The 15,304-nt window shown below is 34.8% G+C and overlaps 1 protein-coding gene across 1 annotated transcript in view; it reads right to left on the minus strand.

The window, feature by feature from the left end:
• The window catches only part of RYR2 (ryanodine receptor 2), a 683,573-nt gene that overhangs the window by 68,231 nt on the left and 600,038 nt on the right, over nt 1-15,304 (minus strand). The window contains exons 78-79 of the mRNA XM_058542954.1: nt 12,991-13,044; nt 577-676 (exon numbers count right to left, since the gene is read on the minus strand). Of these exons, the coding sequence (XP_058398937.1) occupies nt 577-676; nt 12,991-13,044 (154 nt within the window). The remainder of the gene's footprint in view (nt 1-576; nt 677-12,990; nt 13,045-15,304) is intronic.

Here is a 15,304-nt window from a genome sequence, read left to right on the forward strand (position 1 = left end):
AGAAGATATCACTAATGTAAGAAAAATCACCTTAAAATGGCTGGCTACTGAGAAATACAATAATACTTTATTAAAAAGGACTCACTTAAAAGTATCACTATTTATATCAAGGGTCTACAAACTATAGCCTGACGGCCAACTCCAGCTTATCATCTGTTTTTGTAAATAAAGTCTTACTGGAACACTGCCACACTGTTTCTATATTGTCTCTAGTTGTTTTCATGCTAGTTGCAACAGACCACATGACCTGCAAAGCTAAAAATATTTACTATCTGGCCTTTCACAAAGACATTTATTTGCCCACCTCTGTTTTATAAGATCAGTTTGCTAGAGTTGTGTCACAATATAATTTCCAAAACTTAATGAACAGAAATAAATCTTTTAGTAAGCCTCTGAAAAGAAAAAGCAACATTGGTCTTGGTAAATAAGATCTCGCATTTGTTAAGTTACCTGACCGAGTCATGAACGAGAAATTCAGGGACAAAGTAAATCAGTAGAATTGAAATAAGGGAAGTCCTAGAAAGTAAAGTGGAAATCCGAAAAATAAACCTTCCGAGGTCGAGAAATGAACCTCACCTTTGCTGGCACTGATGGTCTGCAGCACCATCTCGGCAGCACCGCGGTCGTGGAGCCTGGCTTGTTGGTATAGAAGCTTTTGCTTTTCCATTTCTTTTTCCTGAACACAAATCCCAACCATTTATGTTGTGGCCATCAGTAAGCACAGCAGCTTTCTATAAACCATATTTTTAGTCATCTCTTCATGTTTGGGCTCTATGACAACATTATGGACCATTTCAACACCAACAATGTTATTATACAGATATTAACATATCCAACTCTTGGTTTTTCCCTTTATATTTTTCTTGATATACTTTTGGTACTGGTTTATCAGGATAGATTTTCTCAATTGTAATTATTTGATTAGTCCAAAGCCTGTACCATAGTTTTGAAGTACTGTACTTCATCATTGAAACTTGCACTTTCTGAATTATACATTTGTGCATAAGTTTGTCACATTTTTAATAATCTCCCATGTCATGGCCATAACTTGATACTGCTCAGCAAATGGCTTGAGTTGCAAGTTATCACTGAATGACAGAAAAACATTAACTGAGATGTGTTGGAGTTTAAGCAAAATTGAAAGCTGATATGGATCAAAAGGTAGGCTTCAACTAAGTGGTGGACTTAGGATACAGATCTCCCCAGTCACCCCCCAAGAATAAAAGAAGCAATGTGCCTTTATATTTTGTATTCTCTGGTGGTAACAAACAATACCGCATGGTGCTGCTAGAGCAATGGCTTGGGTTTGTTCTTTTCCACTTAAACTACCACTGAAAACATAAAGAAGAAAATAAAAATAAAATATAAAGGCACAGCAAGTTCAAGACTGGTAGGATCATTCACTTGAGCTATCCAGTTCGCTGGAGAATTGAGACGGAACTAAGCAGTATAAGTTGCAAAATGAAAGTTGCATAGAGCCCTATGACAGCGAGTCCATCAAATGGCGTGGTAGAGAAGCTTAGTCAACGGGACATGAAACAGTCAATCAGTATCATGTCCATAAACACAACGGCCAAAACATATATGACCTAAGAGCAGGAAGAGCTGCAGCAGAAGTAGCCAGAGTGACAGCTTTGCTGCCATAAACTTTCCATCCAAAGTACGGAAAATAGACACTGGAAGATGGAAGAGGTTTAAAAAATGAAGGCTTGCTAGTTACAGAATATGAAAAAGAAAGTAAACTAAAAGGAGGGGAAAAAGAAATGGGCTCAAACAAATGAAAAAAGAAACCTTTAAATCAAAAGCAACCAACACAGACATTTATGCTGTTACCAGAGAGTTCTCGCCGAGGCTGGCAAATTTGTTTCTTAAATCTTTGATAATATCGTGCTGCGAAAACAAAATTGATCAGGGTTTTTTTTCACACTATAGTTAGAGCTCCTGTGGTTAAATTTTTATTTTTTCTTAAATTATGTGATAGGCCTAAATGGAAGCAGAGAAAAGAAAAAAAAAGGCAGCTTTGCTTTGTATGTAGCCATGCTAACATCTAAAAGGTTTGCCTTCATGTTTAAACCTCTTCCTGTGAAGTCAAAAACAAAACGAAAACAAAACCACACAGACACACAAAACCATATTGTCATTACAACACAGTTTCAGAAAAACCGAAAGAAGATCCTTTCGTCTGCTCTTTAGGTGTTGTTTAAAATTGGTGAGCAACATTTGATTCTTCCTTTTAGACCCAACAATCTTTCACTTTCCTCCCATTGCCAGAGCTATAGATGGAACTTTCGCTTCCCAGCTTAACCAACTCCTTTTGTAAAAGAGTTTTTCAGTAAGACAATGATAAGAAATTATTGGCTTAACGAACTGCCCTATCATTCTCAACAACTAAGAGGCAAGGGAGTTAGAAAGAGCAATTCTTTTATTGACCCAATAGAACATATAAAGATAGTCATCAGGAAACCCAAAGAAGATGGAAGATGGGAGCATGTCATATATTCTTGACGAAAACAAAACAAAACCCTTTGCCATTCGTGCTCCCAAAGCAGGTAGACCAGCTCAAAGATTTGCCAGAACAACTTGCACAATAGAGTCTAAGTTCCCAGTATCCTCTTCGGTAACTGAAATTACACATGGCGGACGGATGCCAGGAGGATAAAGAAATAGACAGGAGATCAAACTGCCTTCTTATAAAAATAAACTCCCTTGGCAAAGATCACTCTCATTTTTCTTATATAGTATCTAAATTTCAATAATAAAAAATTATTGAAGGGGAGATGATGAGACTCATTTGAAAAAAATATTGAGCTAAAAAAGATATACTGATCTAGAAGCAGGAAAACCCATACTTCATAAAGAGGGATCAGGTGGACCTCTCTCTTGAATTTCGTCTTTGTTAGATTGAGTTGGAAGCTGTCTCTTCAGAAGCTCTTTTATATTATTTCTTTTGGGGACTTTGTCCTTTAAGAACTGCTTCTGGGTATGTAATTTAATCTTGTCATTGAAAATTTTATCACAACATAAAAAAATAAAACCTCACAAGCTAAACCCGAAAACTGAAAGTTTTCATACAATAAAATGATGGATTATGTGGAAAGAAAAAAATTCTTTCATTTCAAATTAATGGCAGATTAGCTTTTCTAAGCAAATTGAAGACAGATCTTTTAAAAGTATCTTACTCAGGGAACTAGCACCTTGGAAGTACCTTTTTAAAGCAACCTTTTAAAAGTAGGGTTTCCCATCCCACCCCAGATTCTGCTTAAACTGCGAAAGGGTCTTAAATAAACGTTACGCCTTCAAGCTGCAATGAAGAATTATCAGCTCTTATTCTAATAAGATTGTTATGAGTCTGTTCAAGGTCAAAGGTGATCATAAATTAGAACCATGATCAAATCACAGGCATTGAAGGGAAGTATTCAACATCATGCTTTGCTTTTAGTATAACTGAAGTTTATAATAAAATAGCTAATATTCTTCCATTTTTTTCTAAGAGTGACTCAGCTTTTTAGCACTTATTGGGGGGAAAGCAGAAAGGCCTAAAAGAAAAAAATCCATTTGGTTCTTCAATAATTTGCCTTATAGGAGAAAAAATATTGGAATAAGAAGAATAAATTACACTGTCCCTTGCTTCTTGATGGAGAAAATAGTTTATGCCCATAATGGAGTTGAAAATGTATTTTAAACCAGGGCAGCCTGATGACAGCAAAGAAATTCACATTGTTTGTGAAGGAACTTCCTCAGGCACATGGACATTTGGGGCAGCACTGTGCATCACAGGCTGAGGCTACCAATTCTATAGTCTGTGCATCATGCCAAATGAGGCCCATTGGCCTGATTTCTTTCTTTGCATTTTCAAGCCTTTAGCAACTGCTGAAAAAGTTTTCAAAATCTTTTCCTCTCAAACTGCATGTGGCGATAGTTATAAGTGAACAGAAATTTCCAGGACTTGAACTTTCTAAAAATATTTCCCTTAATTTAGTAATGTTATAAGTCAATATTAAATATTCTTATTTGGCATCTTAAATGTAGTCATAACCTACAAGGTGATATTGAATCTCAACATTACATGAAAAAAAGATTGAAATATAGAAGATTCAATTGGATAATTATGAAGCAAAGATGAAAGGCAGTGAAGCAGTAGTAATAATTTGGTTAACAACACAAACAGGCCAACTCAGACCACAGAAAAACAAAAGTATGGATAACAGTCACATTCTCCACTTCAATTAATTCTGTTCTGTATTCCAGCTTCTGAAACTGTAGATTAGCCACATTCATATAGAGATGACTCGCAGTGCTAGGATAATACTTATAAGATTATAACCTTATTTAATAATCGATGGTTCCCCAAATTTTTAGATTTTAAATTTAATTTTTAAAAAACCTAAATAAATTTATATGGTGGTCCCTAGAAGTAAAGCTCCATAACAGAAGGGGCCATAGCTGGTTTGTTTGTTTGTTTGATCCACAACACCAGTACATATATACAGTATATCCAACACAGCTCCCTACACATAAGAGATGTTCAAGAAAATGTGAATGAATGATAGAACTAAATAACGTGATATCATGCAGTATGTTCAATTAATCTGAAATTTTATAAATGTTTTCATTTGAAGAGCTACAAAGCTAGTCCAATGTGAAAAGTTTATTCAGTTTACTTTCAGTACATGGTCTAAGAAGTCTAGAAACATACACACATAAACCAATAATAATTCTCCAATTGTGGTTTTTAGCTCATTTAATTTTTTGTCTGTACCTTCTATTACTACCTATTCTCTCTGTTGCTGAACTATCAAATAATATAGTAATCTTCCAGAGTTCTACTTCTCAATAGGATGAACATAGTTTCTAATGTTCTCTCTTTAAAAACAATAAAAAATATGTTTTTACCCAAAGCATACTTTATTTAAATGCCAAAGTTTTACTAATAAACGATCAAAGACGACAAAAAAACTAAACAAGAGAAACGTAGTTCAGTCAACGTGTTGCAGGCTCTGAAGTTTCGATGTGCTGTGCAGTATGACTTGATGGCTTACTTCTTCCTGTACCAAATATACTTGCATTTTGGTTGGAATGTTGTTTCCCCTGGATTCAGCATGTTTAGAACTAATTAAAGCTATGCTAAAACAATACAACCCAGTTGAGTTGAAATAGTTTTCTATTTCAGGTCCTGTTGACAAAATTTATACTACTCTACAAAAAGCCCCACTAACAAAGTATAAAATGAGAGGAAAGAATGAGTAACTCTAAAATCAGAGGTTATCAAATTAGCAAACTTAGGTTGACATCATTAGAGAGAATGTGGTTTAAAATGGATGAATTTAAACAAAACAGAGTTAAAAGAGCCTTCATTTACCTACTTGTTTGTTTAAGCCTTAAATGCACTGGATACTGCCTTGAATAAAGAAATAAGTGCCCTGCAGCTCTACTAGTAGCCCCAACAAAAGGGAGAGCAAGAACAAAAAGGTGATTGACGACCTCTAATCACATGAAGGTAAGGTGAGATCATGACGGTGCCAGAATGTTGGAATAATTAGTGAGAAAAAGAAGTAGGAGACATTTTATCCTAGAATGGATCATAACAAATTATTTGGATTTCGAGATCTCCCAATTCTAGTAGTTCTAGTGTTTGTAATTCTAAATTTTCACAAATTATTAATCCTACCCCAGATCAACTCTTGAGGAACAGCTGCCCTCTAAGCACCTGATAGTCTCAAATTCCCTGCCAAGTGTTGTCTGTTTAGCTGACAGAAGGATTTTTCTGGAGAGTGTCTTAAGGATACGTAGTTCTTCCACTCTTTCGGACACTTGGTACTCATCCTACACTAAGCCATCCTCAGATGGCACATGGACACCTGAACTTTACTGTATAAATTCTCAAATAATTGCTTTTACTGAATTCCTGAGGACCTTTATCATTACATCACATGCTGTCCTCTTCACAAAGACCCTCAGGAAAAAAAATGCTTCAGGAATTTTTGTTTCTCCTAAACAGGACGACTGGCTTTATTTTATTGATATAGTAAACTGCTACATTTATGTGATTTTATGTTTGCTCCCAGAAAGCTTGGAAAATCAGTAGCGCTGACAACCTGCAGCAAATGAGCAAGCCTCTATGGCATGGGTTTCTGGATTAATCTCAAATTCTTAGAAGGCTGTGCTGTGTGTCCCTAAATGCGTCTCATCTCTCAATGCTTTTTTCTTCTTTATCTAACTGCATTATGTATAATTGTGTGATACTTTAAATACCAAAATAGGAAAAGGTAGAGATACATATATATGTACAGAAGATAGACATTATTTTCCATAAAACATTTTTATCGCGACATTCCTATTCTAAAAAACATGGGGTCCTTTTTCGCTCCTCCACAAAAGATCAGAAGAAAAGTAATCAAAATGTATATGTTTCTATCAATATTTACACATTTAGAATAATTATGAAATTTCCCTGAAAATAAAAAAATTTATTTACGAACAGCAAATCAGACAATTTTAAAGGTAGATATGATCCCTGAGAACATCTAGTTCAAAGCCTTTAGTTCAAGTAAGAAAAAGCTGAGGCAAAGAGTAATTAATTGTGATGTACTGAAGGTCACCCAGTCAGCAGCTGGATGAGAATCCAGGTCTCCTGCCTTGTGCAGTTCTGTGCTCACCATATGGTAAAAGTTTCTCTGCGGGCTTCCCTGACTTGATTTTAGTAAGGAAGTGAAATTGATTAAATGTAATAATAATAACAAATACTTAAAGAGCTTATTATGTGATAGCCAATGTTCTGAGTGCCTTACAGGTATTAACTAATTTAATCCTCATCACTATCCTGTGAAATAGATACTTTAATTAGCCCCATTTTATAGAAAGGAAAATTGAGGCTTAAGATCACACAGCTAGGTGGTGGAGCTGGGATTCAAACACAGGTGATTCATTCATATATCTGTGCTCTTAATGATTCTGCTGTATCCCATTTGTTGTAGATAAGGCGGTCAAGCATAAACTTCAGCTGGGATTATTTTAAAAATGACAGCACATGAAGTCAAATTATTGTGCACGTCAAAAATGCACAATTATATGTTTAAATATACGTTCTATACAGTTTGCTATTTAGGTCCACACACTCAGATGCATGTGAATATATGAATATATATGTGAATATATGAATATATATATATATATATGAATTACCATATATAAAATATAGAGGACTGTGCTTTCTGGGAATTTTCTTCATACCAGGACCAGTACTCCACCCCAGCCTAGCCCCCTTCTCTCCAAGCCTTGGCGAGTAGCCTTGCTTCCGAGCCAGGTGGCCCTAGAAAGGGCTTGCACCATTACTGTGGTTATGAAAGCTGGCTGCCACCACCACTACCAGTCACTAAGAGACCCCATGCTGATGGAGACAGAGAGGCTGCACTGCCTGGACACTCGGCAGGCTGGGTCCAAGCTGGCACTGGCTTCCCCAGGGGCTGCATGGAAGAACTGGTTAATATCAGCAGAAATTATGAAGAAATCAACTCCCTCTGACCAATAAGAGAGAGGAGGTAGGACAGAATCAGCAGATAAAGTGCTCATCCTTATTCCCCAGGAGGCACTGTTCCATGATGCATATGGTCTCTCTAGGGGCATCCAACAGGACTGAGCACATAGCTGTGCTGTTGAACAGCTGTGGTCAGCTCAAGAATGCACTACCTTGTATTTGCTCTCCCTCCTTCCCTGTATCAGTTCTCTTTTTCCCTCACTTTTACTTCCCTGGGATTGTAACACCTCCAACCCCAATAAAGTGTTAGCACAATCTCTTTGCTCTGTTTTCTAGGGAACCTGGTCTAAGATATGAGGGCATTCCTTGAGATCAACAATTTCAGTACATAAAATGCAGTTGGCAGATTGCAGCAATAGACATGAGTATTGGAGAATTCTGGCCATCAAAAATTCCTTCCCCCTTCCCCTCTATGATTCACTAGTACAACAAGCAACTCAACTCTTCAGTCCATATTTGGGATACCATAGAGCTTCTGCAGTATGAACTAACAAATGGTACATTTTCTTGATGAAAGGAATAACTGTTTCAATGTTTTATATCCATAGCTATATTTTCAATTTTTTTATTTTTAAGGGTTCTCTTTGGTAAAATTCAGGAAGCCCTTCTAATTTAAATTGTTGTGTTCTTATGAATAGAACTATATAAACTCATTCAAAGATCAAATCAAATTATCTAGCTATTTCAGAGGGTACATCTTATAGCCAATTCACTCTTGCAGAACTACCAAAAAAATTGGAATTCTATTCAAAATTAGACCATTGGAGGGATCAGAAAAAAAGTGCTTTTATCACTGGGTAGAGCTATATAACATCATCCTTAAGACAATTGGGACCTAAATTGATTCTTCCATAAAGAACAGTGCATACTTTGGAATATGAGCTGGGTATCATTCTGAGTACTTCAGCAGGTATGATGTCATTTTAGTTATGCCTGAGGCCCATTTGGGAGAGAATATAAGTTAGTATGTTAAGTTTTTACTACAGAATGTCAAATCTGCCACTGGCATATTTTCTATGTAAGACACAAGAAGTTCTCTTTAATCAATAGCACAGAATAATGGGACCTCAAGGACTCACTCATCAGAGAATTCATCTGTGAATTAGAAATTGGGCATTTGCCAAAGGATGATGCAATTTGCCTAATATTTGAGAAAGACAGTCTAGAAGGCAAGTTAGCGCTCCATTCCTCTAGCTTATTAAGCTCCATTGTCATTAATTTAGATTTTTCAGTTAGTAATAAATCTATATTATAGTACCTTAGTATTCCACAGAAATGCTTTCATTGAATTATCATTCAATGTCATACCTTTAGACTTTAGACAATGGCAATAGAGGAAGAAACCATTTGAATAATGTTTGTTTATTTCGCAAAATCTTAGTTTAAAAATGTGTTCTATTCTGGTACAAAAGCTCTCTGTTGATCAGGGTGAGAAAATTCATCATGCTCAGAAAAATGAAGTTACTTGACTTGAAACACTATTATTTATTTGTTTCTATTATTATGTGCTTTGGCTTATGAAAACTTCAAAGCTAAATAAAGCAATCAACTGCAGTAACTAACATTTCAGGTAATTGCTAAAACATTTCTTCTTTTTCAATTAATATTGGCCTCTTTATAAGATTTAACTGTCCTTTTTTATAGTTTTAACACTGAAGTAGCCTCAAATCTAAAAAAGGTTATATGCAATAATTAAGTAAATATGCAATAAAATTATTAAATAAGCAGTTGTAGGAAAAGTATATTTACATATATTATAGATGAAGCAGGGAATTAAATTATCAAGTTAAACCAGGCAAGTTTTCAAAGGATCATATCAGTAAAACATACACGTGATGGAAGAAGAAAAGAGCCAGCAAATACTTGGCATTTTAGTCACCACTCCCTGTTTTCCATGTTTCTTGAGTTTTATTTTATTCTTCATGGAAATTTTCCTCAAAATGCCACTTTTTTATATCTATTTTTTCTTCTCAATGTCTTTGTTGAATACAGATAGAGAATTTAAGTAGAAAGTATAGCAACTAATAATCAGCCACTTATATGGATAAAATTCAATTATCACACACTTTATGTTATTTCCAAATTTGTTTAACATAATTTGTTTTAAGAATTATTGAAACTGCCAAATAACCTTTCAGATTCATTTTAACTTAAATGAAAAATTTCACTATTAGACTGTATCTAAATGATGTTAAACAACCAGACATCTCAATGGAAAAAGTCTGGTACATTACTAAATTTAGAGAGAGAAAGTAATAATCCAGTGGACTGGTCAAATTTTTCAGTGGTTTTTTTTTGGTATCACAGGGTCAACATGAGACAAAGTATTTTCATATGTGATCGACTGAACACAGCTCTGCTTTTCAACTTGGAAAGAGTTTATATTGCTTACTCACAGAGTTTATATTTTACAAATAGTAGATTGTTACACAAATTAGGCATAAATAATAAGTTATAGTCCCAAATCACATGGAGAGTCACTAAAACATCTGATTAAGAAGTGAAAATTCCCAAATCTTGTCTATTATGTTACGCCTATGAACATGCGGCATCAATCACCGGCAGCTTTAAAATCCTGTCTCATGCTGGGACAGTCATACCTGCTGATTTACATCCTCTTTCTTGGGATTAATTGCCACGTATCAGCACTGTGTGAACTTCCTGCCCATCATTCTAAATCCAAGGCATGTAGCCCATTCTCTCAGGCCAGGCTCCATACCTCACCTGATTTCTTGTCCTCAGTCCAATCTGAATACTAGACTTAAAAAGCTAAGACTCCACGACTAGCCATTCCCAGACTTCTTTTCTGAATAGCGAACATTTCTAATGTCACCAAATTTGACCCTATTTACCAAATTGGACTTGCTTTTAGATTTCCCTGAAACTGCATTCCTCCTTCAGAGTAAAATGATTTTCTTCACCAGCAACACCTTCTCATCCTGGCCTGCCTTATCTACTCACACCCTGCAGAAATCAACATACTCTTGGGGCATGAACATCAGTGCTATCCAGAAAATCAAATCGTTGGTTGATGTTAGAAGGTCCCTTCATGTTTTTGACCCTTAACAATTCACAAGAATTCTACCTGAGATAATTAGTGATAAAAGTGTAAAAATCTACCAAATTAGTATAACCTATTATTTAAGCCCATTATTACCTACTATTTAAGCCCATAATATAATATTAAGTGTTATGTCCATTATTGCCATTAACCATTATATCCTTCCAATTGGAGCTATATCTGATAGCATCTGCACGAACTCAAGTTTTTAAATTTACGAGGATCATAATGTAAGAACAATATATTCCTCCAAATATAATAGTGAGTTAAAATATTATAATTAGTTTCTTCTAAATAGTTTATTATGATATTCTAAATTCATCTTAACAGCAAATATTTCACTTTTTTTTTTTTTACAGAAGGCAAAGAAGAATACTTTACATTTAAAATGGAAAATCTTTTTTTTTTAACTGAAGTCATGATGAATATTTTCTTCCTGGAATGTTTATGATTGCTTTTCCTACTAAATAGTGTCATGAAAATAAAATGTAAGCTTAACAGGGTTCATATCAGAGTAAAATTTTTGTAATTCTAGATCAAAATGTTTTCTCTTAGCAAATTTTCCGAGAACTTAGCTATTCAAAATATTAAGAGAGAGAAATGATCATCAAGTTCTTCCCTACAATGAAACGTTGAAATCAACACTAAAATTGTGGAACATAATCTCTAATTACTAACCGAAGCTACTACTAACATAATGGGAAAGCAGATTTCTTTCCAATCTCACCAGCAATGCCATTTATCACATCTCCTTTCAAGTAAAGAGACTGGTATTAAAAAAAATAACATCAAGAGGGATGACGCCAGAATGCCACGGTGAAAAATCTCTAGCTAAAAGTTAATCACCTAAAGGGCTGGACTCTTTCATCCCAGCATAGTATGCAGCTCAAAATTAACACGTAGGATAAAATTTCAAATTATGAGTCATTTAAATTGCAAGAAGAATAAACCTGTGACAAGGAAAGGATACTGAAGAGACCAATTGCATTGGGGCTACAAACTTGTAGAAAGGTTACAAGACCTTTTATTACAAAAGAATCCAAGATGTTGGGTCTAACAAAGGTAAATGTCACAAGAAACCGAAACTCAGACCCAGACAAATACACACATATATATAGTTTTACCTTGCTGCGTTGGGATCCTGTGACCTTAAGGAAGGATGAGGACAAGAAGCAAAATAGCAATAAACAACCGCTCTGAAGACAACTGATAGACCACAAATGGTGTGCACTTCAGAAAAACAATGTTATTTGCTGCCCACAGCTCATTCTAATTTATCTCAGTTTCTAATTAATAAAGATGGATTTCAGAATAGAATACACATACATTAGAAAAGCTTATAGTGCCATATAGGAAATTAATCTTACGGCATTTTTCTCAGCCAGCAATAGTCATGGGTTATTCTCTTGTTTTTTTATGTTTTACACATTGACTTCAGTGCTGGGATGCTCACATCAAATTGTTTCTGAGAGGGGCACTACTCTACGTCCATCCTCACCTATGCCTTTTTGTGGGTCCACTGTAATTAAAGACTTACTGCTGGTTACTAATATATTTCCAGACTCTTCTAACTTAAAGTCTAGTCATGTAAATAAATAGAAAAAAAAAAGAACCTAATCTATTTCCTTCCATTTAATTTCTTTTTGAAAATTCTAAAAAACAAAACAAAAGAAAACAAAGAACCAATAAATAAGGAGAGTGGTAGTTAGCAAACAGCTAGTTTTTCTCATAAAAAGCAAAAATGCAGTCTAAGCAAAGGAGGAAAATAATATTTACTTTCCTTCTGGCTAATTAATATCGAGCAGTATTTCAAATCATATGGATATTTAAAAGCTGAGAATGTTTGAGAAAATAATTATAAAAAATAGAACATAGCCCTAGGAATATATGCACTCCTACCTCATGCAAGCATACTGCATCATGTGCCACCATCTACATATGTACAGGGAATGAGTGACCTAATAGGGTAGAAGTCAAAGGAGGCCAAATCTTTAAGACTTCTTCAATTCAGAAAAAAATATCAAACCAAACATTTAATTAAAAATTCAATGCCGTGTTGCTCTTCCATAAACATTTTCCTCACATCTGTTGGAAATTTCAGATCACAACATTCATTGAGATGAGAACAATTTGAAGCAATCTCATCTCTCCAAGTTCTCAGGAACACTCATTCTGAACATATGGGTTTTATTTGATTATTTAACTATTCTATGTTCCTTGGTCTTAACTTCAGCAAATGTTAGGACTCAGATATGTCCATCCAGCTTCTGACATGCAGTTCCTTGACACAATAAGCTGCAATAAGCCATGAAGCAAGAAACATAAATGTCAGTTATAAGCTATGAAACAATGTTTCCAAGTAGGAAAAAGACAAATCTAGAAAGATCCATCTTACTTCAAAACTCTTCACTTCCTCTTCACCATCATCATCTTCCTCATCATGACAACTCTGATACATGTAAAAAATTAAAAAGGTCAACAGGATTAGAATATGTTGAGGCAGCAATTACAAAAGAATTTACATAGAATTTACCAAATCACTTGTATTAATCATCAACACTGTTTAAATATATTAGATATAATATAAATATATTAGATATGATACGCTTAGAGGACATGATCAATAAATTCATCTTAAAAGAAAATTATATTGTGCTTTTACAAAATTAAAATATTAAATTACCAATTTTATACATAACGTGGAGATATTTATGAGGTCGACATCATACAACGCAAATACTACTTATTCATGCATTTGCCTTGTTCAAACCAAACTGCAAGCCTTCAAGACAAGCGTCATTGTTTTCTCTTATTTTATGCTGCCATTACAACACACTAATACAGACACATGCAATAACTATGAATTAAAATTAATAGAAAGCATTGTCCATTAATTAAAGTGAATCTTGTAATCTTTTTTTTAAAGTTCATTATTTATTGTATTTGGTCCAAAGGAGGAAAGTGAAATTCTAACTGCTACTAATATTATTCTTTTATAGAAAAATGATAAAACTAACTATTCCATGATTTTGAGTTATATTGCCAGAAATTATAAACAAGTTGTGCTAATCCATGCATACAGTTTTATCTAATTCCCATAGCTGAAATTTTTGCTTGATAAGGAGGCAGAGTGGTGTGGTGGTTAGATCCATGGCCTGAGGACGCAGAATGCCTGGGTGGAATCCTGATGCTGCCAATTATTATTTGTTTAGCCTAGGGCACGTTCCTTTACCTCTCTGGGTCTCCATTTCCTCATATTTAAGGTGGGAATAAGAAAAAGAATACCCGGGTTCCTGAGAGGATCATATGAATTAATATATGTAAATTGGTTGCCACTTAGGAACAAGTGTCTGAAAAATATTAAGCTTTTAATTATCTCAACTGCTATTATTATTATGGTTTAGAATTAGGAGTATCATGTTGACCAAAGGAAGCTGGTCATTGACCAATACATGTGGTAGGAAGAGACCTATAATTCTTCAAAGTTAGATGGTTCAAACCCTTCTAATGATTTCTTATGGTTGGTAAGCACTCAGTGTACCAGTGAAGTGCATGGAGGCAAGCGGTTAAATATAAGGTACAGGTCAGAAAAATACTTTTAATTTGGTGATTCACAGTACTTTGAATACGGAGATGAAGTGGTGATGGGAGGGAGGGTACAAAATGTGATCTTTCTATCCACTTAACGATAAATCCTAAAAGGTCTGTCACATTCTTTCATTCATTCAATAAATATATACTGAGTATCATCCTTTCCATTTAGAATAATAAGAATGTGAACATGGTCTGCAAAGGAGAAAATAAGGGGACACAGACCTGTGACAATTTCACTATGTGGAAAAGGTGTTAAATAGCACGTGTCACTACAAAACCAAAGATGTTAATTATTTATTCAGAGTGCAGGAAATTTGATTCTGCTAACCAAGAATATTTTATACATTCTTAAGTTGCCTTTCTGATTGTGGAACTCCTCAGAAGATGGAGAAAACAAAAACAGAAACTTTTAGGATGGATGTAAATCTAACTAAGAGCTAATGGGTGAAAGAGAAGAGAGAAATCTCATAAGAAAGTCATTCTGGTGTTTTATCATTTTACCCAATGAAGAATGAACTACTGGGCATAACTTAATGTGTATCTTAAACATTTCAACAAGTTAGTAAGAGAAGGAGGAGGAAAAGGTTTTCTTAGCCAGAAACTCAAACGAGTGGGAACATTATTGAGTGTTTAATTTATAATGGTGTCATTCTAGATACTTCCACATGGTTATCTTGTTTAAATGGGTAAAACTACTCCATTAGGACGTAACAGTTTCAGACAGCTCAGGAGGGATGATGGAAAGTAAAGAGACAGTCTGAGAATCAAGCATGAGTGGCCATGTTGAGGACAAAAGGGGGTGACAAGAGCAAACTAAAGTGGATGCACTAGAAATTCTCTGATAAGATTTTTAAAAGAGAAAGTATCCATGATGGAAGTAAGGTGTTGGAAAGATAGGCAAGAAAAAATATATTAACCTAATGTTTAGAAGAAAGTGTGGCTTGAAGAATACAAAGATTTAAAATGACTTTTCAAGATATAGCCAAAGCAAGAACAAGGAACAGTAAGTATGTGATTTACAGCAGATGCTGTAATATAAGTAACAGAGAGCAAGTGCAGAACTTCTCATCAGCTGTTTGCTTCAGACTTAGCCACCAGAGAAGTGATTTCCTTTT

This window comes from Diceros bicornis, chromosome 6 (genome assembly GCF_020826845.1).
Source record: "Diceros bicornis minor isolate mBicDic1 chromosome 6, mDicBic1.mat.cur, whole genome shotgun sequence".
NCBI classification, from domain to species: domain Eukaryota; kingdom Metazoa; phylum Chordata; class Mammalia; order Perissodactyla; family Rhinocerotidae; genus Diceros; species Diceros bicornis.